This window comes from Bos taurus, chromosome 21 (genome assembly GCF_002263795.3).
Source record: "Bos taurus isolate L1 Dominette 01449 registration number 42190680 breed Hereford chromosome 21, ARS-UCD2.0, whole genome shotgun sequence".
Classification (NCBI taxonomy): Eukaryota; Metazoa; Chordata; class Mammalia; order Artiodactyla; family Bovidae; genus Bos; species Bos taurus.
In genome coordinates, this window is record NC_037348.1 from 55035091 (window position 1) to 55062883 (window position 27793).

The 27793-nt window shown below is 45.6% G+C and overlaps 1 protein-coding gene across 1 annotated transcript; it reads right to left on the minus strand.

Annotated features, from left to right (window-relative positions):
- Positions 1–792: 792 nt before the first annotated feature.
- On the minus strand, positions 793–27793 carry TGM7 (transglutaminase 7). Its single transcript, XM_010817291.4, has 13 exons — positions 27134–27793; positions 13599–13781; positions 12488–12733; positions 11784–11902; positions 9784–9912; positions 9525–9702; positions 7106–7244; positions 5625–5728; positions 4948–5190; positions 4145–4471; positions 3626–3786; positions 1435–1568; positions 793–1176 (listed from the first exon to the last, which is right to left on the minus strand). Coding segments are annotated over exons 1-13 (2124 nt in total). The 5' UTR covers positions 27135–27793; the 3' UTR covers positions 793–1016.

The window sequence follows — 27793 nt, forward strand, 5'->3', positions numbered from 1 at the left end:
CTGGTGGGCTACAATCCATAGAGTCAGAAAGACTCGGACACAACTGAGCAACTAACACACACACACACGTGTAATGATAACTTTCAAAAACACAATGATGGTGGGGAAAGACCAGAAAGGTATGTGGCAAATGTTAGCAGAGATTTCTTTGGGGATGGGGAAGCTATCAGTGATTTTTGTTTCTTTTTCACTTTTCTGTTCTTTCCAAATTATCTAAGATGAGTACACATGGTCTGAAGAACTACAGGAAGAAAATACAAAAGAGTGGCTCCCTATCCTTAAAATAACAAAAACACGCCATATGAATGAAGAGAAGCTGAGAGGAGTCAGTGTGACTTGGAACAGGAAGAAAAGATTCGGGATGGTGAGCGGGTGAGGGCGGGGGAAATACGGGGCCGGGGAATGTGAGGGCCTGTTTAGGGGGGCAGCCTCTACGAAGTGCTTCCCAGTCATCCTGGGACCGCCCTGAGTGGGCCCTGCCTCACCGTCCCCAGGCTCTCAGGCCAGCAGCAGCTTCTGCCTGGTCCCCACAGCGCTGCAGTCCCTGTCCTCCCAGAATCCTCCCAGGTCCCCTCCCCCGGACCTCCCTCCAGCCTCTGCTTGCGGACTTGCTAAGATGATTTAAATGGAGAGACCTAGGATCTAGCATTCCAGAGAGGCTAATTTAGAGGAGATCACATTGCACTCTCTTGTGGCCGGGGCCGTTCTAGGAGAGAGAAGACAGGAAGGGCCCAGCCACAGAGGACCATAAGCAGTAAGTAGCTTGTTAGCACAGAAAAAGAACACGGATGATAAATAAAGTATTTTTATTGTCTCTTCCCAAGATGCACAGAGCTTCCCTTCGCCCCCAGGTAGGCCAGGAAGAGAACAGTGGAGGAACAAAGATAAAACACTCCTCCAGGAGGAGAAGAGAGCAAGGTGGGCCTGCGGGTGGGTAGGGGGGCTGAAAGGGCGTCTGGAGGTGGGGCAGGGAAGGAGCTGGGCAACTAGAGGGCCTGAGGAGGTGAGCATGAGGCTCAAGGAGCCCTGGCTGCAGCAACAAAGATGTCCTTGTATCCCTTGATCTCTTTGATCTCGTTGCTGCTGACAAGGACTTGGAGCTGGCGGGGTCCGGCTTTGATGGGGTAGAGATCCACTTCAATTTCGATAGTGTGTCCGGCCACCAGAGTCCCAAGGCTGCGGGTCAGAAAGGGCCTGTTAGAGCCTGGAGTAACTGCTGGGGTGAGTGTTCTGGATTCTGCTCTTGGTCAGTAAGCACCTCCCACCCCACCCTACCCCACCCATACCACCTACCAAACTCAACCTTTTCTGGAGGAAGGTGGGAAGGTGGGGGCAAGGAGGCATCATCCAGGAGACTAAGGACCATCCTATGACCCCACGAGGCTCCCCTTATCAAAGACCAGCAGGAGACAGGTGGGTGGCCACAGGACTTACTCATTTGATATCTGCCCATTGATGAGGCCACTGCCTTCCAGCACCATTGTGCAGTGACTCAGAGCCACCGAGAGGGTGTTGGTGAGCGAGATGTGGACTCTCAGTGCCTTGCCCACCTCAGCCCTCTCAGACACCTGTGTGGAGAGAAGACAAGGATATCGTGGGGACGTGGCCTCCTTTCTGCACTCGGTTCAGCAAACTCCATCCATCTGTTGACCACCAGGGACTGCGTATTTAGGGGTTAAGATGCTGCAGGGGAGAGAACAGAAGACCAGGGTATTCGTGGTTATCACATACCCTGGCCTGTCTTAGAAGCTCACAGTACTTCTGGAAGCCACCGCCAAAGGGGAATTGGCACCAAGTTGAAATCTATTCCCTCCCCATCATCTAGCTCAGGATGGCAGTTAGATTTCAACTTAAGTGCCAGCTCCAATCTGTTAGTTGTGACTGATAGGAATGCTGTGTTAAAAAGGATCTTAAAAGTATCCTTCACTTAAAAAATAAATATACAAAAAAAAGGATCTTGAGGACAATCCAGGGTCAATGAGAGGTTTATGATTGATTAGTAATGTCTGACACAGGCGTGGGATGAGGAAGTGGTGTCACTGTGCCATCCATATGCCACCAATGGTGTCATTCTGAGGCCAAGGTTCCAAGAAATGTTAATGGCAGAGCCCAGACCTGACCCAGGTGGCCCAGACCCCAGCCAGGGTCTTTCCCCCACTCTGCTCTGTCTCCACGTACATTAGCAGACCCACTCTGAGTTTTCTCAGGTGTGCATCACACGTGAGGGCTGTGTCATAGGGCAATCACGGCCTTGGTCTGTGAGTGGGAGGCAGGGGTGCCATCCTGCTCACTTCTTGAGCCCCAGTGCCTAGCATAGTGCCAGCCATATGATGGCTATCTGGTGAACGAGTGTTGGATGGAAATGACTCGCCCACCCAGATCCTCCTGGGAGCGTGTTCTGGCTCAGTCAGAGAATCACAGAAAAGGAAGAACACATTGTGGCTCCCCTGGAACTCAGAGAAAAGAAACGAGTCCTTTGTACCCTAGTGAGCGTGCCAGAGTGGAGCAAGATCAAAACAGCTTTGGTATCCAGCAGAGTCATACAAATCATGCCATGGTTCCTTAGCAATATGCTCAGTCACACCCAATTCTTTGCAGCCCCATGGACTGTAGACTGCCAGGTTTCCTCGGTCCATGGAATTTTCTAAGCAAGAATGCTGGAGTGGGTTGCCATTTCCTACTCTAGACCTTCCCAACCCAGACGTTGAACCTCTGTCTCCTGCATTGGCAGGCAGATTCTTTAACACTGAGCCACCTGGGAATCTCCTTCTCACCAACACGGACCAATTAATAGCCTAGTTGGCATCTGATGTGTTTGCAGTGCATCCTGCTGTAACCAGGGCTCTGTGTGGTGGGCAGGGCCTCATCTCAGCCCCAGGCTTGTGCCTGCTCTTGTGATTCTGCCCACTGTTCCCCCCGCCCCCGGCCCCCGTGGGAGGCTGCCTGATGACCTCACAGCCCAGGAGAAACTGTCAGGTGGCCAGATGGTCTATGACGTGGAACCACTCGGTTCTCATTCCCATCGGGGTAGAGAGTGCTGTTGACAAATCCTCCAGGTGCACAGTCAGGTGAGGATTAGGCAGTGGGCGAGTCGTCCAGGTAAGAGGGGAGAGTGGGGGAAGGAGGCTTCAGAGGAAGGAAAACCCTGGTAACAGGAGCTGGGCATCATCCCCGCCCTCCTCCACTGACCCTTCCTCCACCTGTGTTCATTCCCTGTGCCATGGCCTCGCCAGCCCCTCAGGCCTCTGAACTGGAGAGGTGGGCTCACCTTTCATTTATTTCCCTCCTCCTTGTCACCCCTGTCTTATCAGGTGACAAGGAACTTGGCTTGAGTCTCTCTCAAAACTGTCTCCTCTCCTCCGACATCCAGACACTGCCTTTCTTGTCTCTTTGCCTTAAAATGCATTCTTCTCTACAGTGTCTTCCTGTGCATCCTCCATAAAATGTCACCTCCTCTGGGAAGCCTTCCATTTGCACAGAGCACAGAGACCACACCATACTGCACTTTAATCATCCGTTTGGTGTCCAGGGCAGGGACTGTGTCTTGTTAGCTGCTGTACCCCCAGCCCCTGGGTTGGCTGAGTCAGAGGTCCCCCGCAGCCCCTTCTCTGTCCAGATGCCTTACCTCAATAGATAAGTGGGGAGGCTCCAGGGAGATATCTTTTAAAACCAGCATGAACCTCCCTGTCTCCTCCACTTTGGCAATGCCAGACACACGGATCAGCTTTTCATCTGTCAGCTTGTTTCTGTAATTGTTGTAAGGTAGCGAGAGCGGCCACTGTATATCTAAGCACAGACAAAATGCATTTTGAGTCCAGGAATGGGTCTCAGAAAGAGAGAGAGTAAAAATGTGTATGTGTGTGAGAGAGAATGAGTGTGCGTCTACATGTGTATGTGTGTGAGAAAGAGAGAGAGAGTACTTACCCTCCACCCCAGCCTCCCAAGGTCACGGCTGTGTTTCCCTGGTGGCAGCAACAGAGGTATAGTACCTGGCATTCAACCTCCTGCCAACAGCAGCTTCACTGCCCCATGTATGTGAGAATGAGTGTGTGTGTGTGTGTGTGTGTTTACACTGCGGGTGACTTGTTCATGGCCCCAAGCTCCCTTCCCTGTAGATGCCGTTCCAGGCCTGCCTCATACTCACCCTCCCCAAAGTCCAGGGTCAAGTGCACTTTTTGTCTCCAGAGGGGCTGCCGGGTACCACCATTGTGCAGCAGAGTCTGTGCACAGAAACCCACCACCAGGTGGATGGGCCCCTGGGGGTGGGCTCTGTCCACCACCCTCCGGGCATGCAGCTTCAGCAGCACGTCCTGGCCCCACTCAGGCTTCCTGGTCAGGTGAAGCTGCAGCTGTGCCGGCTGGCCCACAGCGCCCCCAGACCCCAACAGATCTAGGAAGGGTGAAGAGGTCCTCCGCACACCCAGCATTTTCTGGGAGGCCTTCATAAACACAGATCGCTCCTCAGGGGATCCTGACAGAAATGAGAGCCAGGAAAGACATCAGTGGGGAGGATTCAAGAGGAACAATGACCTTCTTAGGGAAACAAGGCTCCCAGAAACTCCCAGACCCCCTCCCAAAGTCCCAACCCCAAGAATAGCTGCTGAAAGAGATGATACAGCCTCACAGCTGAGAACATGGGGATGGGTATTGCTGGCCGCTGGACTCAAACCCTCGCTGCATCCTGGTCCCTTCCCCTCTTGGTGCAGGGCTCTGTCACGTATAGCCCAGGGATATCTCCTTGCCTCATAGAGTTGCCAAAAATTGGGGTTCAATGAGCTCCTGAATATAAGCACTGGATGCTGTTCTTAGTCGTCTTTTGAGGAGGAGGTAGTTAGGTTAGGTGGTGATGGTTTACACGTGAGAGTCATCTTCAAACCTCTTTGCTGCTGGGCAAGCAAAGGAGGTTACAGCTGCCCCCCTCCCTGAAAACCCTGGGGTCCCAGGCACCTTCTGGGTACTTGTAGGAGCTGGTGATGTTCTGGCGCTGGTCTGACCCTACCATCTTGGTGCTGATTTCCTTCCCGATGGAACTGGTGTTATGGGCCAGGATTTCCTGGGCCTGGCCATCTTTCAGTAGCCAAACGACTTCATCAGCGTTCACCTCGGCATACACAAATGGGGTATCGTAAGGCAGGTGGACCTCCCCTTCCCTGATGGCCTTCACGGAGGCAGGGCCACAGCGAAACAGCCCTGGGCAGGGAACAGGAGTTGTGGACCACTAACTTGGCTGCTGACAGGTGGACTAGGGCCAGTGGGTCGTGGCCATGGGAGACAGAGGAGGGAGGTGGGATGGGGAGAGGCAGTGGCATCACTGAGCCTCCTCCACAGGGTGCTCTCCAGTTCCCACGAATTCATCTGATGCTCACAGCCACCCTGGGAAGCATCATCCTCACCTTCCCTCCTTTACAGGGGAGCAAATGTCTGAGAGGTACAGTGACTTACTGGCCCACCCAGCCGTCAATGGCAAAGTTAGACCCCTGACCCGAAGTTGTCTCTGCTACAACTTTGGAAAGTGGATGAAGTGGGACAGGCATCGCTCCCTTTCGGCCTCCTGCTCACCGGGTCAGTCACTTTGATTGGCCTCCCCACAGAGCCCAGGCCCTTCCATAGTGGTCTTCACTCACCGCTGCTGGTTTGCTGGGGAGTGGGGTCCAGAACCTGCCACCCATTGTATCCTGGAGGGAGATCTTTCCGGATCATCCAGCACTCATTCCAGACATGGAAATTCCTGCAGAAGGCAGTAAGGAGAAAAGGGCTCACATTTTCAGAAGATTTGCCAGGTATCAGACCCTACACTTGGAGAAGGAAATGGCAACCCACTCCAGTGTTCTTGCCTGGAAAATCCCAGGGATGGGGGAGCCTGGTGGGCTGCCGTCTATGGGGTCGCACAGAGTCAGACACGACTGAAGTGACTTAGCAGCAGACCCTACACTGAGTGCTTTATATCATTGTTTCTCCTATTTTTTTTTTTACATTTGAAAGTAATTTCAAGCTTACAGTAAGTTGCAAGACTAGGATAAACACCACCCATATACCCAGTTCATCTATTGTTAGCATTTTGCTCTATTTGCTTTCGCACTGGCTTTCTTTCAGATGGAGATTTCCTAGAATAGGGATCTTCCTTTACATACTCTTATACAGTTCTCAACTTCATGCATTTAATATTTATACTTTATCTACCTTATTGTCTATATTTCAGTGTTGTCAGTTGACCTAATTATGTCCTTTACGGCATTTGTTTCCACCCAGTGCAGGATCACACATTGCTTTTAGTTGTGCAATACCCTCTGTGTCCTTTGAACTGGAAGAGTTCCTCAGGCTGTTTTTATCACATTGACATTTTGAACATAGTCTTGATTGACCGATTTTTATCAGAGTGGCCCTCATTTTGGACTTGCCCGATGTTTCCTCATGATTAGGTTCAGGCTGTGTGTTCACAGACAGAATTCTGCACGAATGTATGTCCTCCCCAGGTACACTACTGCTCATTGAGCCAGAGAAGTTTCAGCCCTCGAGGAGCTCAGAGAGGGAGGGAGTGCTAGGGACAGCAGCTAATTCTCATACAAACTCAAAGGTCTTACCTGGAAACTGGCTGGAAAAGCAAAAACAGGAAATCAGATTTGGGGTAGAAGAGAGGAGAAAGGAACCAGGGGAAGCAACGAGAGATCCAAAAATAAAGGGACACACAGAGACACACACAGATGCCAGCCAGGAGGGAGAGTGGGGCAGGGAGAGGAGAGGTCGAGAGAGATCAGAGTAAGTATGCAGAGACAGCTAGTCCTGGCTTTGCCCTGAGAGAGAAACGGAGAAATGTGCAGACAGACAGAAAGGCTCAGTGAAGGAAGAGTAAGATGAGGTCAGTATTCAGAGGGCTCACAATCTGTTCATTTGGTTGCCAACCTCAGAGTACATTAACTCATAGTCTTCTGTGTCTGGAATGAGCTTGATGTGATAATCTGATTAGCTGGATCAGCTTTCTGGCTGAGGACTGGCTGAGCACTGGCAACAATGTATGGGGCAGAAATTCCTTAAGGCCAGAAAGCATCAGAATTTTCCTGCCCTACCTGGAATGGAGTAGAGATCTGCAGGAGACAGTGCCCCTTACCATATTTTGTCTCGTTTCTGAGTTGGCAGCATCTCTGCATGTTGGTCATAGTAGGTGTCAATGGTCAAGTTCGCATCCGAGTTGTGTGCAGAACGGAAATTGGAAACAACACGTGTTGGAACACCTAAGCATCTCATTACTAAAGAGAGGAAAAGCATGGGGAATTACCAAATCCATTTCAAGCAGAATCACTGGTCTCAGGTACATACTTTGTCACTTTTAAGCTGGAGGAGAGAAAAAGGCCACGGTGCTTGCAGATCTGTACCTACACCTCCTTTATCCTCAGAGCACCGCACCCAGGCCCAGAAACCTTGCAGCCTACCTGTGCGATCCATGGTTTCCATTCCACCAGAGAAAGAAATCACTTGAGGCTCTTAAAACAATTTACAACACTTAAAACAATTAACAACAACTCAATTGATCATTTAGGGCTTTTCCCATTCAGCAGCTTTCCAAACCAAAAACAGAGAACCTAAACAATTGATAATCTGAAAGAAAAGAAAAAAAATGAGACCTGTGCTGTGGTCAGAAGAGAAGCAGTGTGACCTTAAGTAGACGGCTTAACTTCTCTGGGCCTTAGTCCTTAGCTTATATGTAACAAAATGGAGTTGGACCAGATGATTTTCAGTTCTGAAATTCTGGATCTTTAACTCAATTCAAATGAAAGGGTTTGAAAGAGGTAAGAGAGAAATCAGAGTATGGATAGAAGAGCAGGATAGACATCAGTGACAGACAGGATAGACAGAAGACATCAGTGACAAAGGGAATCTTGCCTGGACAGTGAGGGAATGACCATCTTCGATAAGACAACAGCACCCTCTTGTGGCTTTTTAGGAATCACAAAGCAGACACTATACCATCGTCCTGGAGAAGGAAATGGCAACCCATTCCTACTGCCACCACCAGACACACCTATCAGGGGCAGATGAAATTAAGCCAAGAGCCAGATGTGACCTTTGAAACCCAGGCCCCCACCTGTACAGGCAAGATGAGGAGTTTAGAGATAGGTTTATCCCACCCCTAAGGAGCCTGGCATGATGCAGTGCATGGGGTCATGAACAGTCAGACATGATTTAGCGACTGAACAACAATCCTTCTTAGGAGCAAATGGTGCCCATTGAGGCTGCTGTGGGGATGCCAATGCTTTGAAATGTAAGAGGACTATTGAGATTGGCCAGTCTTTTTGTTTTGATTCATTCAAGAGCCCCAAAGGATACCACCGGTCTGCAATCACCTGTCCACTCCCAGCACAGCTCTTGGGCTTTTCACAAATCTTTGGCAGGGGTGAGAGTCAGACCAGGGCTGCGAGTGGCCAGAGGTAACAGCAGAAGCAGCTCTCCTCTCATGCAAAGGCTGTAGATTCTAGGGCCTGGCAGTGGAGAGGCCCAGACGTGGAGCAAAGATAGAGATCCAGACCTTCTCCCTCTCTCCGCAGAGTCTAAGGGCCTAAGCCCTCCTCCTTAACTCCTGCCTGATCAGGGACATCCCAGCCTAAGGCAAATCTGGCTGTACTAAGTGCTGGCACTGTGCTGAGCATTTTCCAATGAAAACAAATGAGCCCAATGAGGTCAATTGATTTCAGCACTCATATTTAAACTTCTCCGCTGTCTGCAGCACCTGTACATAACTACGAAGCTGTGTTGCCCTTCTCATAAAAGTTTAGAACTTCAGCCCCTTTCTCTGCCCTTCGCATTCTGTGCTCCCTCATTCTCCAACTCAGAGTCAGCATATTGGTTCAGTAAACATTTCTCGAGCCTCACAGTGGAACAGGCAGCACTGTACCAGGTACTTCTGCCTCTTGGGGGAGGATAAACAGGCACTACAGTGCTTTCCATCTTTCCCTCATATCCACAGATAATATGATTGATGACTAGGGACTAAATTATAAATAACTGATAAATATATAAAACATGGATGCTCCTTAAGGGTAGTTAACAAAGTAGTAAATCTCTTAATTATAACTCCTCAAGAATCTCTCAGTTGTGTTTGGGAGCCGGCAGCTCTGCCTACAGGTGAGATCAGGTTTTCCCAGATCATCTGCCGGCATCTCAAGCTTCCCCCAACTTGCCCCTGACCCCAGGCTTATCTTGAGCTGAGGAGCCTGAGCTGGTGGCAGAAAGAAGCCACTTTTGCCACCACTTTGGGACCAGAAGCCCATCTATCCAGGTGACCATTCTAATAGTCTAACTGCTCCATCAAGGAGTCTGTGGAGTGACTGCAGCACTTCACTGGATATTGCAGGATTCCCTGAGACTAGCGAGTGTGCTGTTTAAGAGCTGAATATCCACGACTCCTTAGCCGTGGGGCTGTAGACAAGCCACAATTAACCGAGGTGAAGTAGAGACAATCCCGCCCGACCTCAGAGGGTTATCATAGTCAATAAGCCAGCCTGCATTCCCACCCCGCCCTCCTCACTCACCCGTACACATCACAGCTGCAAAGACCCAGCACTGCCCGTACTTCACAGGCTGCCCGCCCCTGGCCGCCCACTGCCGCAGAATGGCCACGCTGCCCGTCCACTCCAGGGGGCTGACCCCCCGGGAGTAGTCCTCTCCCCAGTTCCCCTGCAGCACGCCGCTGTCGTCGTTGCTGTTGATCTAAAGAGGACAGACAGATGAGTTTCCGAAGTGCCGGTGCTGGGGACGCTGGGGTGGGGCCGGGGAAGCTTCCGGTCTTACCATGGCGCTCACCACCCTGCAGATGTACACCACGTCGTTCCGCTGCGAGTAGTCTTTGGACGGGTTCTTTAAGAAGTACAGGCTCTTGTTCAGAATCTCAAAGCAGATATCTATGATGTCCTCTTCAAACTTGCCGGGGAAGTCACGGGAGAACAAAGAGAAGAATAAAAACGTCTTCAATTCTGAAGCCAACTCGGTAGCACTGACGTTTAGGGATGGTGTATATGTGGTGGGGGTAGGTGCTAAATATCAGACCAGGTCCTGCCTTCACGGAGCTTATAAGTCAAGTTGGGAGGGTGTCAGATTAGGACTTGAAGAACTAACCTGTGTGTTTCTGAAGGAAAACGCAAATGGAATTTAAAGAGATTAGAGTCAAATGAAAGAAGACTATTGGAGCCGGTGGGCTTGGAAAGACTAAATAGACAGGAAGAGCTCCAGGTAGGGGTGTTCACTTGAGGGCTTTGGGCGCAATGGGTACCAGAGACAGAGGCTCAGAGATGTTCTTTCTGGAGGACTTGTGGGGTTAGGAGACGATCCGATGGATAAATATAAGGCTAGGCATGTGAGGAGTGAGAAGAGCATGGAGAGCCTTGAAGTCAGGGAGAGGGTCCAGCATTGATGGTGTGGCACAGAAGACAGTGTAGACCCAGGACATACAACATGTATTTGTACATGCATCCTAACACTTTCGGCTATCAAATGCCCTGGTGGTTTTCAAAAAAGTATACAGGTTGTCAGGGAACAGGAAACTGATCTTCCTCAGCAAGGCTCCCTGCTTCCTGCCCCCACCCCACTCTTCCCTCCCAGGGTGTGTGGACAGGGCTGAGATGGCAGTGGGAGGCGGAGGCAAACTATCCTAGCCAAGGCTGGAGGTGGAGAGTAGAAAAGTTGCTCAAAGGTCCCCTGCTGTGTACTCTAACTGGATAATTGGTGTTATTAAAGAACTGCGTTCATTATTTCAGTTACAATAATGGATTGTGGTTTAATTTTTCAAAGAGTCATCATCTTTTAGAACTACAGTTGGAAGTATTAGTGAACTAAATGACGTGGTAATTTGCTTCCAAAAAATTCAGTGATGAGGTAGGAAGAATGGGGGAAAATACACCAGGGATCAGCAGTTTTTCTGTAAAGGACCAGATAATAACTATTTTAGCCTTTGCAGGCCATAGGGTCTCAGTCTCCACACGCAATTCTACCATTGTGGCGTGAAAGTAACTACAGATGGTACCTCAATCAGTGAGCATGCCCGTGTTCCAATAAAAGGGTATTATTAGACACCGAAGTTTGAACTTCATATAATTTGCACATCACAAAATACAGTCAGCCCTCTGTATCAGTGGGTTCTGCATCCATGGATTCAACCAATAGAATCAAAAATATTAGGGGGAAAAATTCTTGAAAATTCCAAAAAAGCAAAACTTGAATTTGCTGCACAATTCCAGGAGCTATTTACATAGCATTTACATTGTTTTAGGTATTATAAGTATCTAGAGACTTTAAAAGTATATGAGAAGTATATGTGTAGGTTATATGCAAATATTATACTATTCCATTTTATATAAGGGACTTGAGCATGCTTGGTTTTGGTATCTGGGGAGGCGTCCTGAAATCAATGCCCTGAAAATACTAAAGGGTGACTGTGTTCTTTTTTTTTTTTAATGTGTGTTTTTTGGCAGTTTGAAAAGTATGAAAACCATTCTAACCTCTTGGGCCATGCAAAAACAGGCAGTGGGCCACAGGCTATAGTTTGTAAATCCTTGATACAGATGAAACAAGATTCACCACAAATTGATCACCATTGAAGGTAAGAGGTTCATGGAGGTTCATTAGAGTAGCCTGTCTACTTGCATTATGCTTTAAGTTTTTCATACAAAACATTAAAAACTGAGAAGAAAAAGCATTTCCCCTTCCTTCCTTGCGCCTCTCACTCCAGCACTACACACCCTGACTTCTGTTAGTGGTACTTCGCGAGCTAACAGTTGTCTAAGGCCCACTGTTACCTGCCCGTAGTTCCAGGGCCAGGGGGTGATGAATCTTTCATGACCCTTGTAAACAAAGCCATAGTCCATCATGATATACTCCTGCAGCAGCGTTTCACTTGGCAGGTAGACATCGTCCTCTGAGCAGTTAAGAGTAGCAGAGGGGACAAAGCCCCAAACCAAAAAATAAACAGTAATAAAATTAAAAAACAGTAACGACAGTATCTTCCTGGATAATCAGAGAAGCAATGGGTTGATGGCAATAGAAATCAAGACTGGGCTCCTTAAAAGTCTATGTGCTTTTCTAGAGGCCAGCGATATAATCTATACTTTAGAAAAAGATTATCTTCTCTTGGTTTTAAAAGCAGCAAGCTGGTCATAGAGATTTGGAAAATATGGATGACGGAAAGAGGACAATGAAGATCACCCCTTCCCACTACTGAGACACCCATCATTATATTTTGGTGTAACCTGTCTGCACTTTTTCTGCACATATGTGTAATTAAGATCATATGTGTTCCATTTCCTGGTTGATTTCATTTAACATCAAGCCATGAACTTTTTTATCATCCCATTAAAAATTCTCTGTTAAGGTGATTTTTAGTGAGCACATGGTAACACATTGCATAGATATACAGCAGTTTATCTTCGGGACTTGCTAAGTAGACCCTCACAGAATGTTCTCAATGGATCAGTCAGCATTACAACCTGTGAACACGTTATACCTGCACTCCAAGGGTTAAAAAGTAGGATGAAGGTCCCCAGAGGGTGGGTCGTGCTATGACTTGGGCCCTGAGAGATCTCCATCTTCAGAGAGTAGGAACCAATGACTGCACTGGGTGGTGTGAAAAGGGAGACATCGAGCGAGTTGGCATGAACAGTGAAGTCAGAAGCACTCCAGCCCTTGCCTTGTCGGTCTTGGGTGAGCAAGAAGGTGGCTCGGGTTCCCAGCAGCTCCTTGGGTGCTGGTCCTTTGTAGGAGAGAAAGACCCTGAAGTGAGGCTCAAAATCTGTGTGACCTGATTGCAGGGGACCTGGAAGGACCCTTACCTCCTCCCACAACGTGCTAATCCTTTTACCACCACTAGGTGTCCTCGGACGAACACTTAACATCTGTGTAGTGCTAGTCGTGTCAGACTGTAACCCCATGGACTGTAGCTCACCAGGATCCTCTGTCCATGGGATTTCCCAGGCAAGAATACTGGAGTGGGTAGCCATTCTGTTCTCCAGGGGATCTTCCCGACCCAGGGATCAAACCCAGGTCTGTTGCATTGCAGGCATATTCTTTATTAAGTGTGTGCATGCTAAGTCGCTTCAGTCGTTTCTGAGTCTTTGCAACCTATGGAGCATAGCCTACCAGGCTCCTCTGTCCATGGAATTATCCAGGCAAGAATACTGGAGTGTGTTGCCATGCCCTCCTCCAGGGGATCTTCCTGAGCCAGGGACTGAACCCACGTTTTTTATGTCTTCTGCATTGGCAGGTGGGTTCTTTACCACTACTGTCACCTGGGAAGCCCCTTTACAATGTAGGCCTCAGTGTTTTTTTGTTCTGTTTTTACTCTGTAAAATGGGATCGTAATAGTACCCACCAGAAAGTCTTGTCACGGAGTGAATGAGAGAATGTGCGAGATAACGTGCATGAGTTGTTAGCACAGTGCCTGTTGCATATTTAAAAGTTGTCTGTTATTATCACAACCTTAGTTGGCTGAGTCAGCCAGATCTTAAGTGCACTAATAGGGATCTGGGGGGTCCCAGGAGAAGAGAGGGGAGGGTGGTTCAGAAAGCAGGGGCAGGGGCCCTACAGATGAACTTTGTCTTGGGGAGGGGTGGGCTTACCTGTCTCAGCCACAAAGGTGATGGAGTCCTTCTTTGAGTGGAAGGGGCGGTTGAAATGCAGCTGGATGGTGAAGGACTGGCTACGGCGCACGATGAGCCGCTGGAGGCCCATCTCCTGTGTGTGATGCTCCTGGTTGTTCTTGGCGCTCTGCAGGTCGACGGACCTGAGCTCCAAGGCTGCCACTAGGGGGTGAGATGGGGCAAGGGGACAGCTGTGGCTTCCTGGGCTCAGCATCCCCAGTACTTCTCGACATTTCTGTTGCACGTGGCTCTAACTTGGCTATGATTGCTGTCCAGATCTTAGACCCCTCTGCACCCTGCTGCCTAGTTTCAGGACTCAGAGAGCAATTCAGCACCGTGATTCCAGTGACCTCTGAACCTAGCTCAAGAACTGAGGTCCCAGACAACACAACATTTTCAGATAACTGAAACTTAACCCTTGAAGTGCCATCTTGTGGTCTTAATCGCTTTGGTTGACAAGCTTTCTAAAAATTACTCTATTATCCTGATGAAAGAAGAAAGAGCATACTAGAATTTTGTATTAATTAAGTCAAAGACAGGCGACTACAGTCCACAGAGTCCCAAAGAGTCAGACACGACTGAGCGACTCACACTTTCTAAGTCAAAGAACTGACTGGAGGCTGGGACCTCAGCTACAGGCAAGTCCCTGCTTTAGGATGTGGGTGCAGCTGGGCACCACAGGGTTATTTACAACTTAATTTCTTACTTCTCAGCCACGTTCCAGGTGGATAAAGACAGTGGCTGCTGCCTAATGTGTATACTTAGTGTATAATCTTAAGAGTCTCATGGCATAATAGGCAAGGTGCAAGATGTCGCCATCTTGGCTGTGAGACCTTGAGCAAGTCACTTAAGGTCCTTGGACATCAGTGTCCTCGGCTGAAAAATGGTGACAATGGTGTGCCCACCTCCTAGGGTTCATGTGGGCATTAAGTGAGGATTCACATGTAAAGGCCTTGGCGTGGTGGCAGGTGCAGGGTGAGCGCTCAGGCAGCAGTACTTGCTCTTAGCACGTTGCCTCGGGTTGTGTTTGCTTCACTGTTTTTGCTGGTGATAAAAACGCATTCAGTCCTTTCCCTCCGAGGAGCACATCCGTTATCTCAGTGGTTCTAAACGGGGGAATTTTTGGCCCCTGCAGGACATTTGGCAAAATCTGGAGACGTCTTTGGTTGTCACAACTGGGGGAGAGACTGCTACAGGCGTGTAGTGGGTAGCTACTGGGGATGCTGCCAAACAGCACCCTAAAGGAAAACTCATGTTTGCTCCAGCCAGTTTCTGTGTCGTTTGCAATTTGAACTCTTTTTTCACTTAAGTTCTTTACAATTTCACTAAATGAGTTCACTTTGATGGTTTTAGCCTGTCTTTGTTACCTGGCTGAATTTTTTTGAGTCCTAATTCTTTCACCCAAACACTTTCTCTTGCCATCTGGGAACGGGCGAAACTGTCTTCCAGGTTGTCGTCCGAGTCTTTGGTCATACGATGATTTAGGCATTAAGGGTTAAGTCCAAGGCCAGTGGAGTATTACCGTTGGAGCTTCCTTCCACATTAACACTGAGTCATTGGGAAATACGGGAGCCTGGTGGGCTGCCTTCTCTGGGGTCATACAGAGTCGGACACGACTGAAGCCACTTAGCAGCAGCAGCAGAGATGTTCAGCTAGCTGTGACTACATCTAATTCTTTATGTGAGGAAACTGGATTAGGTGGGGTTTTTTTGTTTTTGTTTTTTTTTTAGGTGTTTTTAAATTTTCTTCACAGTCGAAAGTCAAATCCAGCTTTCATTTTGTATCTTTCTCACAAATTTGTCAAACATCTGGCTGAAAACAGAACGTGTACAATGCTCCCTTGACCCCCTCTCCTAGTAACAAGCTTTCCTTGAGGCAGATTCAAAGGTGAATCACGGGATCAAATAGTACAAAGTTTTCCAACCTTTTAAATGTAACATAGGTACTTAAATAGTTATATTATTGGAACCAGAAAATTCAGGGCATAATCCAAGACAGATGACTGTGAATAATTAAACAGCATTTTGTAAACATGTCTAACCTATTAGTAGTTTGTGAAATCAATTTAGAGAAATGTGACCAATATTTTTTTTAAAGAGTAGAATAGAAAATATCACAATGCATCCTACATTAATTATATTCACTTAATATAATTATGCATTTAGCTCACTGAAGTGTTTTTCATGTCAAGGAGACGGTGACTTCAGAGAACAAAAGGGAGGGCCTTCAAGAGAGCAGGCAAAGAAAGCCAAGAGGATCAACAAGAAGTTCAACAAAACAGGAAATCAAGCAGAATCAATTAGTAAAAAAAACTGTAAAAAAACAACATAGTAACGCCCACAAGGCTGTCTCGCCTTGGCCACCAGCCCACAGGGGTTAATGACGAGTAAGATTAGAAGTAAGTCACGGCTGCATGACTCCTGGTGCTTGACTAACACAAAGACAAGGATATAGAAGGATCAAAATATATCCCCAAGTATTATGAGCCTTAAAGTGAATAGAGACCTTAGAGCAGCTGTGTGCTTGCAGTGAGCTCTGAGGTGCCAACCTCCTGACCTCAGAGACATCAAAACACTTAGACGTCCCAAGTTCCCCTCGGGTCTTGGCTCAGACGTAACCATCACACAGGGACTTTCCTTAACCACTGAACATGATGCCCCATCCCCTGCCCTATGATCATCTGCCATCACAACAGCCTTTTGACTTTCTGCAGAGCACACTTCATAGCATCTAGAATCAGTTTCAGGAAGCAGAAACCTTGGCCATCTTCTCACCCCTGTACGCCTCCCCCATTGCCTAGAAGGAACCATTGTTCCTAATTGCTGATAATTACAGCTGATATTCGCTGAACACTTAGCACATGCTAGGCACTGTGTGAAGCATTTGATGTGTCTGAAATCATTTTTGTTCTCTCAGCCACTCTGGGATGGAGGTGTTCATATTGTCCCTGCCATGCAGCAAGGACAGGGCTGGGCTCAAACCCCCGTAGGCTGGCTCTAGAGCCTGCCCCCTTAACCTCCACGATCTCCTGCCTTTCCTGGTGGGTGCTTGGAGATGTTTGCGTGGATGGAAATGTGTGAAGTACAAGGAGAATAACCTGGCAGGATAACAGCGGGGCTGTAGAGGAGGAGAGAGAGAGGTCATCGAGGGCAGCAGGGCCAGGATGAGGAGTGGCTTGACTCCAGGCTGAGATGTTGCTATTTGCTCAGTAGTAATGTGTGTAACTCTCCCTGATGGGAAGATAAAATGTTCACCTTTCTGAAGGCAGTTTATCAACATTTCTTATGAAATGAAAGGATGCCTTGAAACAAATTCCTTTGATCCACAAATTCTTCTTCTAGAAATTTTTCCTAAGAAAAATCATAATTTGTGTATAAAAGTAAGAACATAAGGATATTCAATGCAACCCAAATATCCTACAAAAAGGATTGGATGTTGTTGTTCAAGTTACTAAGTTGTGTCCAACTCTTTATGATCCCATGGACTGCAGAATGCCGGGCTTCACTGTCCTTCACTATCTATCTCCTGGAGTTTGCTGAAACTCATGTCCATTGAGTCGATGATGCCATCCAAACATCTCATCCTCTGCCACCCTCTTCTTTTGCCTTCAATCTTTCCCAGCATCAGGGTCTTTTCCAATTAGTCAGCTCTTCACATCAGGTGGCCAAAGTAGTGAAGCTTTGGCTTCAGCATCAGTCCTTCCAATGAATATTCAGGGTTGGGTTCCTTTAGGAGGGACTGGTTTGATCTCCCTGCAGTCCAAGGGACTCTCAAGAATCTTCTCCAGCACCAGAGTTTGAGAGTATCATTACTTCGGCACTCAGCCTTCTTTATGATCCAACTCTTACATCCATACATGACTAATGAAAAAACCATAGCTTTGACTAGACAGAACTTTGTTGGCAAAGTGATGTCTCATCTTATTAAGATGCTTTCTAAGTTTGTCATAGCTTTCCTTCCAAGGAGCAAGTGTCTTTTAATTTCCTGACCACTGTCACTATCCACAGTGATTTTGGAGCCCCCCACAATAAAATCTGTCACTGCTTCCACTTTTTCCCCTTCTATATGCCATAAAGTGAATGTTACATTTTTAGCCAGCTTTTTCAGAATTGAACACGTAAAGTTTATCCCTCTCATCCTAATGTAATCAACAAAAGGACAAAGGATATGGGGAAATAATTCATGCAACTTTAGAAAGCAACACAGAAAATTTTAAAAAAACATTATGTTAACAGATTAACTGCAGGTGGTAAAATTATGGGAAATTTTTCTTTCCTTTGAGTTTTTTTCTGTCAGCCCAGCATTTGCTTTGAACATGTATTCCTTTTGCATTTAAGGAAAAGTATTGCTTTGATTAAAGGGAAGTTTTTGAGGAGTGTCACGATCACAGCTGTGCTTCAGAATTAATCCAGACCAAAGGGAAAGAAGACTAGGCTATGAAGAGCAGTAAGAATTCTATTGCAATAATCTAGGCAAAGGCTAATGAGATCTCGGCAAAGGCATTGGTAGGAAGAAAGGAGGAACCACCCTGGGGTATGCGAGGGACTGGTGGCCACAGGCATGCAAGCTGGTAAACCTCTGGTGAAATGCCTTGACTTCTTGGGCTTCCTAAGGCCTCGGCTAATTTGGATGCAGACTAGGGCAAGTTGAAAGAATCCACTGCCCACAACATCCCAGGCAAGCAGGCTACTAGTAAAGGACTAGAAAGCTCCAGACAGAGGTAGTGAAGGGGACAAGACGGCCCCTGGTACAGTCAGCAGAGGGAGTGGACACCTGCCGTTGAATGTCAGGTGGACTCAGCTCCTTTACTTCTCCTGCCTCTGTCCCTGCTGTTAGTCCAAATCTCCATCAATGTCTTTTCTTTTTCCACTTCTCATTGTTTTTGTCAGTTTGGGACTTTGATTAACACTTCATTCTTTTTCATCTCTTGCCTTTTAAGAAATATGAAAGGGCACTTCTGTGTGAGAGCTTACAGAGATTCCAATGTGATGAGATTACTACTGAGCATTTCTGTATAAGGAGGAAAATGTCTCACTACCTAAAGATGCAAGTCCAAATCCTTAGCCAAGCAGTCAAAGCCCTCCACGATGGTGTCCTAACACATGTATCCAGCCTTACCTCCCAACAGCCCATAAATAAACTGGACTTCCCTTGTGTGTATCGTGGCCTCCCAATAGATTGTGCCCAGCTTTACCTCTGGATGCCCCTGCCTCTTCCCAACCTGTGTATGTCTGCATTGTACCCATTCTTCAAGCAAACTCGGCATCCTCTTCCTTGTGAATCCTTCCCTGTTATTTTAGGATGGGGAGCATCTGTAACAAGTTTCATATCTCACTAACATTTACTGAGTGTTATTAAGCACCAGGCTTTATGTATGTTATGCATTATGTCCCTCTATCCCTAAAACACCCAACAAGATATTACAAATTCCATATTACAGATGAGCAGACAGAGGATTCAGGAGGTTAAGTAACTTGCCTGGGATCACCTACCTGCTGCTGCTAAGTCGCTTCAGTCGTGTCCGACTCCGTGCGACCCCATAGACGGCAGCCCACCAGGCTCCCCCGTCCCTGGGATTCTCCAGGCAAGAACACTGGAGTAAGGTTGCCATTTCCTTCTCCAATGCATGAAAGTGAAAAGTGAAAGTGAAGTCGCTCAGTCGTGTCCGACTCCTAGCGACCCCATGGATTGCAGCCTACCAGGCTCCTCTGTCCATGGGATTTTCCAGGCAAGAGTACTGGAGTGGGTTGCCACTACCTTCTCCTAGTAAGTAGCAAAATTGTCATTTAAACCTAGACAGTTTGATTGTAGAACCTAGTTCTTAAGTTGGTTTGGAGGTTTTCACTTTTTTTTACTTTCCAAATAAATGACTATTGTGCTTTATTCAAATTAAAACATAACCAACAGACCTGAGAGGAGCAACTCTGGTGGAAGAACTGGGGTGGGGGTTCCCTTGACTGCTCTGTAGAGCCCTATGGGTCTGAAGAACACAGTGGAAACCACAGTCCCTCTTAACCTCCTCATCCTGCAATGCCAGCAAATCAGGGAAGAACAAGCTCTGGCACCGCCTGGCCTCTTGCCCTGCTCTTTGATTTCTTAGGCTTTGAACCACTTGTCTGTCAGTTAATCATGTACTACCATGTTGTTTCTTTGAAACATTATTTTCATTTAATGGTGTCTACATGATTGTATTGTTTGATTGTTTCCACTCAGTACTCAGCAATTCAAATAGCTGCTGGCAGGAGAAAAGTGTTACTTGACTGGCTGTACAAGTTAAATGATTAGGTCTTTTACAGCAAATGTAACAAAGGATGAATATCCATTTTATATAAAAGTTGCCATAAATATTAAGAAGTCTTGCTATAATCAGAGAAACGCAAATGAAAACAATAATGAGATTCCATCTTTGATCCATTCAGAAATGCTTAAAAGAATAACAGTATATTTTGTGAGGGTATATGGAAATGGGCTGTCTCCTATATTTCATATATGGTGTGAGTATAAATTCATACAGACTTTTTAGAGAAAATTGATTGATACTGAAGGGTAGCAGATTATGCCACCCCCAAATACACCACTTCAGAATAAAGATTATTTTGAACTGAAGGCAATTGAGAGGCAGCAAATAAAAGAAAAGCTCTCTGCCCTCCCCTATTTGCCTAAAAGCAGAACTTAATTTGTAAAGGTGTCCCCCCTCCCCAGGCTTCCCTGGTGGCTCAGTGCTAAAGAATCTGCCTGCCAGTGCAGGAGATGCAAGATACGTGGGTTCGATCCCTGGGTTGGGAAGATCCCTTGGAGCAGGAAATGACAATCCACTCTGGTATTCTTGCCTGGAAAATTCCAGGGGAACCTGGTGGGCTATAGTCCATGGAGTCAAAAAGAGTCAGAAGCAACTGACTGAGCACGCACACTCCCCCTCCGCTCTCTACTAGGAAGGACAGAAGTTAATCACCAGAGACAGCTCTAGACCCTCATCAACCCAGAGATAGCCCCAGAGGAATCTATATAACAATGTATTAACTAACCCTTATCTTCCATTAGTTCCCTCCCTTAATTTACCTCCCAACAATCTACTGCCCTAGAAACTCAAAGTCCTTTTCTTTTGTCCTTTCTGTAAAAATGTATGTTCTCTTGTTAATGTGATGTATAAGCCCAAGTTCTCACCACCCCTTGGAGTTACTCATCACAGCATGCTTCTTTGTACATGTGCAGAGCACGTGTTAAGAAACTTCTTTTTTTCTGTTAATCTGTCATTTGCTGATCTAATTTATAGGTCCCCAGCCAACAAGCCTAACTGGGAGAGGGAAAAATGCTAAGTTTTCCCTCCTCTACAAATAGCCATCAAAACTTAAAGTGGATATTGTATTTGATCCAATAATTCTTCTTTAAGAAATATTTCACATAAGTATTTGTATACATATGCAAAGTTATATTGACAGGGGCAGTATTGTTCATAAGAGAAAAATATTGGAAACAATCTAAATGTCCAGGAATAAGGCATAGTACAAATAAATAAATTTATTAAAGAAATTGTATTTATATGCCCAGAATGGAAAACTATAATTATTTAGACCAATTGATAAACCAATATGTACCAGCCTGCAAAGATTTCTGAGATATATGATTAAGTTTTTTAAAAAGCAAGTCATCAAATAATATATATTATATAATGTTATTGTATAAAACAATTTTATATACCTAGTGTTATTTAAAAGCAGTTAACCAAATTGTTGACAGTTCTTTCCAATGAGGAAGGAGGAGTATTGGGAGTACATTGTACATAAAAGGGGACTTGGGGATTTTTGTCCTAAAATATGAACTTTTTACATTTTATAACAAGCATATGTTTTTGTGTGTATTACTTGTTTAGTTAAAGCATAATATTTTAAAAGATAATATAACATTTTAGGCTTACAGTAATTGGGGATAGCCGAAGGGGGAAATACCCTAGAATTTAGCACTAAAGTACCCTGGAATCTAGCATAAGAACAAGTCTCTGGAGAAGGCTCTACTAAATTCTGGCTTGTATAAAAATACCGTGTGCATCTCTAATTCCTAATAGTTTATATAATATAGAATTTAGGACACAGCGTTAAGAAATGCACACTCCATCTTATTACCCTCGCCTGGCAGGCTCGGTGTGTCTGTCTGCCAGGCTGACCCGGCCTGCCCGGCCCTGGTCTTCTCAGTCCCAGCAGCAGAGTGGCTGCCGCTCTGAGGGGGCCTGAGCTCAGGGGCCAGGAAAGCTCTCTAAGGAGCAGCTGGACCAGGAGAGGTCTAGGATCCTGGAGGTGGCCCTCCCTCAGCTCCAGAGTCAGCCATGGAAACGACCTCCCAAGTACCAAAGGCACCCTGTGGGCCTCCTCAGACCTTCCAAAGTCATTCCAGTCCCAGGATGCTAAAGAAAAGATTGTCCATAGCTTCAAGGTTAAGCTGAATCCATGCAGAAGGAAAGGAATGACTGTATGATTGTGCCAAGGTCTGATCAAAGGTGAGGAACTAGGAGGAAGGGGGCAGATTGCACAACAAAGTAACAGCATCAGTTCAGGGTCTCCTGTCTCTGCTGTTCTCCCCTCTCCAGATGTCTCCTTTCCCTGGACTTAGCGCCTCAGGAAAGTTAGATTCCCAGTACTCACCCTCATCCATCTCCCTCCTTCTGTCAGCCAAGGCCCTTCAACGAATCAGCATTAAGACTCTAGACCAAATTGCCTCTCTAAGCATTTAGTCATCTCACTAGAACCTTTCCCTCCGTCCTGAGGCGGGTGGGGCTACAATTTCCTCCTCCTCCTCCTAGTACTCCTCCCGTTCTTAGGCTTCCCGTTGTTCCGGGTACATCTTAGCTTAAGGAAGAGCGCTTCTGTCAAAAGCCTTTTTTAGGATTGCTGAGGGATTTGTTTCTGAGGTCTCCTTTTTAAGCTGAGAAGATTCCACATGGAAGGCAAGGCGTGGTTTGGATCTGGCATTTTCTGCCTTTGTCACTTCAAGGCTTGGGACCCAATTCACTCTAAGTCAAGGAGAGAGATGAGGAAGGAAGGAGCTACCCTCTGGAAGGTTATTCACGAATAGCCATAGGACCAGAGAACTTTGCATATTGTATCTTTAACGAGTATATTAAAATGGTGAATTATTGTGCTATTGGTTAAAAGTGAAGCTGACAAACTCTCCAAGAATAAGGGGGAATGCCTATAATACAAGGTTAACTGGAAGGAAAAAGCAGGATAGAAACAATGCAGCTTATTCCAATGTTGTAAAAACTGTTGTTTGTGCAGGTGGACTCATTTTTAAAAGACAGAAGTAAATACCATAAACTGCTCTTTTGTGAGAGCAGATTGTGAATGATTGTGATTTCTACTTGAAATGATTTATACTTTTCTTAATTAAACAAATCCACAGTGCGAGGGTAGGGCTTCCCTGGTGGCTCAAATGGTAAAGAATCTGCTTGCAATGCAGGAGACCCAGGTTTGATCCTTGGGTTGAGAAGATCCCCTGGAGAAGGGAATGGCTACCCACTCCAGTATTCTTGCCTGGAGAATTCCGTGGACAGAGGAGCCTGGCAGGCTACAGCCCTTGGGGTCGTAAAAAGTCAGATGCAAATGAGTGACCAGTGCACACACACAGTGCAAGGGTAAGACGTTTTAATAAGGGAGGGAAAATTTTTTTTTTTTTTTTTTGCTGCACCCCTCAGTGTGTGGGACCTTAGTTTCCTGGCCAGGGATTAAACCCATGTCCACTGAAGTGCAAGCACAGAATCTTAACCACTGGACCACCAGGAACATCCCAGGAAAAAAAAAATTTTTTGTTGTTTTTTTAAAGAAAAAGTGAGAAAAGTAGAAGGAGGACCATGGCTGGAGATCTGGGCCTGAGTATTCAACCAGACTGACAGTTTAAAGAGAGAAGCAGAGGCATCCAGTCAACAATCCTGGAGGAAGTATTTAGTTTGGTAAAATAATAGTGCTGCAGAGAAAACAGAAAGACATTTACATATTTACTGATCATTGTCCAAGGTGTGTAGGAGGCGCCTAATTGCCTGGGTTAATCTGTGTGATTCATCACACATTTCTGTGCTTATTACAACGAAAGCTTTCTGTCATATCCTTTGCCTTTTTAAAACGTGTTGAGTGTATTTAAGGAAATGGTCCTAGTTGGATACACTGGACTCACTCGTGTTGGAGGGCGGTATACATTTTGGTAAATTTCCTTCTCGTTATTTTGTCTATGCTGAGGTGGTTTGTTTTTTTTCCCATAGTTGCAGTCATCCTGTATTTTAAGATAGAACTTGTTTAAAGTGATCATTTCCATATAAGACAATTTGCCATTCTACTTGAAAATATGGCCTTAAACGATATAATGACTTTTGCCTTGTAAAATAAGCTTTTATACTTTTAAAACTTATTTGTTTATTATTTATTCAAACCCTTCAATTCTTATTTGGGGGCTTATATGAGAAAAGAGGTTCTCCTAAAATAACTATAATATTTTTATCCAGGTTAACCAAACAAATTCCATTTTGTCAATCCTGTTGGCCCCATTAAGACTGAGTTTCCCAATTTCCAGTACTATTTTCCTTCCCTCCTTCCTTCATTTTTATAATTGATGACTGTGATGTTGATGGAACCATGTTAGTAGTTTTGAGGCACACAAAGGTAGTAAAAGCTGATCTTTAACCTCTTGTTTAATATGTTAGTGGAGATAAAACACACACAAATATTCTCTACAGAGGACCCTTCCCTGAGTAGCAGGGTCAGAACCATGGGGGTCTTTTAGGGAGGAGCTCAGGAAAGGCTTTGTGATATGTGAGCAGCCACTGGTCATGAAGGATGAAGAGGATTTAAGAAAAACAGAGAGACAGAGAGAGAGAGATGGTAGGAAACAGAATTTCCAGGCCAAAGGCACAGCTTGAACAAAGGAGGAAAATGGGGAAAGCTAGGGCTTCTTCTGAAACTGGCGTGGGAATTGTCTGCATCGACCAAAGAGAATAAAAGCAAAGGGTCAGAGGCTTGGAGTTTCAAAATTGTAAAAAAAAAAAAAAAAAGCTGTTTTTCCTTCACTGCTTTAGAAATTAGAGTTTTATAGATGCTGGTGATTAGTTTTAAAACTTGAACATCCCGCATCAAATTGAGCTCTTGATTACTCCCAGCCTTATTTATTACACTAAACCTTGGTTCTTGACCAACTCCATAAATCTGTCAGTTTCTTCATTCTTTTTTTTAATTGAAGTATCATTGATTTACAATGTTGTGTTAATTTCTGCTGTACAGCAAAGTGACTCTGCTATACATACATACATATACATTCTTTTTTCTATTATTTTCCATTATGCTTTATCCCAGGATATTAAATGTAGTTCCCACACCAGCCTCTTATATGTGCTTGCCACCCCACCTGGAATGTAGCTAGGTAACTATATCGGGCAACTAATTTTTAATTAGGTTATAATCAATTGATTAAGTTATGATCAATGTTCATTACAGTTTTTATGGCCCAGCAATACCACTCCTGCAAATATATCTGGACAAAACTTTAATTCAAAAAGATACATGCACCCCTGTGTTCATAGCAGCACCTTTCACAATAGCCGAACCGTGGAAGCAACCTCAATGTCCATCGACAGATGAATGGAGAAAGATGTGGTACATATATACAACGCAATACTGCTCAGTCATACAAAAGAACAAACTAATGCCATCTGTAGAAACATGGATGCAACTAGAGAGTGTCATACGAAGTGAGTTAAGTCAGAAGGAGGAAGACAATATCGTCTGATATCACTTAGATGTGGAATCTAAAACACGGCACAGATGAACTTCTCTACGAAACAGAAGCAGACTCACAGAGAACAGACTCGTGCTTGCCTAGGAGGAGGGAGGAAGGAGCGGGATGGAGCAGGAGTTTGGGGTTGGCAAGTGCAAACTATTATATAGAGAATGGATAAACAATGAGGTCCTCTGTAGGGACCTAATGTAGCACAGGGAGCTATATGCAGTCTCCTGTGATAAACCGTAATGGAAAAGAGTATTAAAAAGAATGTATATAGGTGTACAACTGAGTCACTTTACTGTACGGCAGAGATCGGCACAACACTGTGAATCAACTATACTTCAATTAAAAAATACTTATGATGGTTTTGCAAATCATGTTCTTTGACCATATTATATTCTGTTTATAGATTTTTTTTTCCCCCTTAAAGACTACACAGTCAAGTTTTACATTTAGTTTCAAGGGGGGAAAAGTGTTGATTAAAGACTAACCTCTATTAGGGTTAATCCACTCGATTTGTCCTACAAGACAGCAAGCTCTGAGATCTTTAACTCTAAAATAAATACAGACACATTATAATCCTCTCGTGGTTCCACACCCTTAATATGTGTTTACTGGGTTCTCCACTTGAAAATCCTGCAGTCACTTCAGATTCAGTATCTTCAAAATTGAACTCGTTAGCCCCACCCATCCCCCAGAAATTCATATAATTTCTTACTCATCTTTGTAAATATTACAAAATTTCGTTAGTTGTTTGGAACCTTCTATTTGAAGGTCTTGTGACCAAATGGAGAGAACAGAGGTGTCTGAATTAGGGAACCTGGTTTAGGATACTGCTTTAGCGCTTCTGAGATTGTTTGGCTTTATTGAACCTTGATCAAGGAAGTACTGATGAGAGCTTCAGCCCTGTGTAAAATGGGGCTGAGAGTAGTGCTCAGTTCATGGAGTTCTTTTGAGAATCAAAGGGATAGTGTTTGTGGAAGTGTTAAAGTGCTCTCCAAACATTAGCCCGTTTCACTGATAATAGTAATATTTATGATCCTTCAGATTGTGCGATTCATGTTGCGTAAAAGACCATGTGTCAAGATCTGTTGTTAAGATACTCAAGGAGACATTCATGACAACAGAGAAATTGTCACAGCCAAGTCCAGCCTCTCAATCTCAGTCTTGTCGGTACTCCTGGCTAGATTATTCTCAGGGGAACTGAGGAAACCACGGATAAGTGAACTGATTGGATCATACCCTTGCCTCACACTTGTCACTGGTTTGCATTGCTCCCCACATTCTGCCACCACATTCACCCTGACCACATCTCCATCTGTATTGCCCTCAGTTCTACCTCTGATTTCTGATTTTTTTGGTGGTTTGCCCAATTCCCACATGAAAGTCTTTCTCTAAGCCATACCCTTCTCTGGTCACACTTTCTACCCACTGTCTAGGTCTCAGCAAAAATGTCAGTCCCCACAGAAGCTTTTCCTAACTAGCTGAGGCCCCACATTTAGTCTCTTAGAACTCTTGGATTCTTCTTCACAGCACTGATCACACTCTGAATTTGTCTCCCCACTAGACTTTTCTGTCTTTCTGTGTGTCATCCGGATGATCCTACCTGATCCGACTAAGCCCTCTACAAAATAGCATTTTCTATGCTATCTGAATTAAAACAAACACCAGTCCTTTCCCTATGAAATCAGCAGGAAGTCGAGAAATTCCTGGGATCCCCTCCCCATAAGTCCTAGAGCATCCCCAGGGTTGCTTACTGTTTTCCAGAAATCCTCCTGCTCTCCTGACAGCTGCTGCCTGCTTGAAGACTAGGAACTCAGCCTCACTCTTTTCAAGGATAAGTTAGCTGGCTCTGCCAGGCTAGAGGCTCTTGACCAACTCCATAAACCTGGAGGATGGCAAAGGCCTTCAGTTATAAGGCAGGGAGGGTGGGGAAGGAGGGCTTAGTGAAATCAGCCACACCTACCTGGGATCACTTCCTGAACCCCTGCTGCTGAGTCTGGGTTTCTATCCAGACAGCCCCTTCCTGGTAATGAGCTGCACCTGTCTTGTCCTCACTTGCCTATCTGATCTCAGTCTGGACCACCCCCGGCCATCAAACTTGTTCTAATAACAACTAAACATCCAAGGGGAGTTAGTCATAGTTGGTCCCCGGGTACCTTTTTTTCCAGGATCTTCTCTTGCCCTTCAAAAATGATGGAGGAATTTTGTCTAAACAACTAGAACTGGGTTGGAGGTTATGCGTAGCAAACCCATCAGTTTTTCCAGCCAAAAATATTTTTATCCTTTTATTAGCTATGTTAATCCCATCAATTATGCTACAATCATATTTTGTTACATCTTCAGGCTGCACATCATCTAATTTCCTCCACTTCTTTCCATTCCCACCCCAAAGCAAACATTGTCAGATCAATTCC

Coding starts and splice junctions, on each gene's coding strand:
- TGM7 (XM_010817291.4), bottom strand. Junction 7,245..9,524: donor TGCAGCTGTGATGTGTACGG/GTGAGTGAGGAG, acceptor TCCTCTCTTTAG/TAATGAGATGCTTAGGTGTT. Junction 3,787..4,144: donor GACCCTGGACTTTGGGGAGG/GTGAGTATGAGG, acceptor GTCTGTGCTTAG/ATATACAGTGGCCGCTCTCG.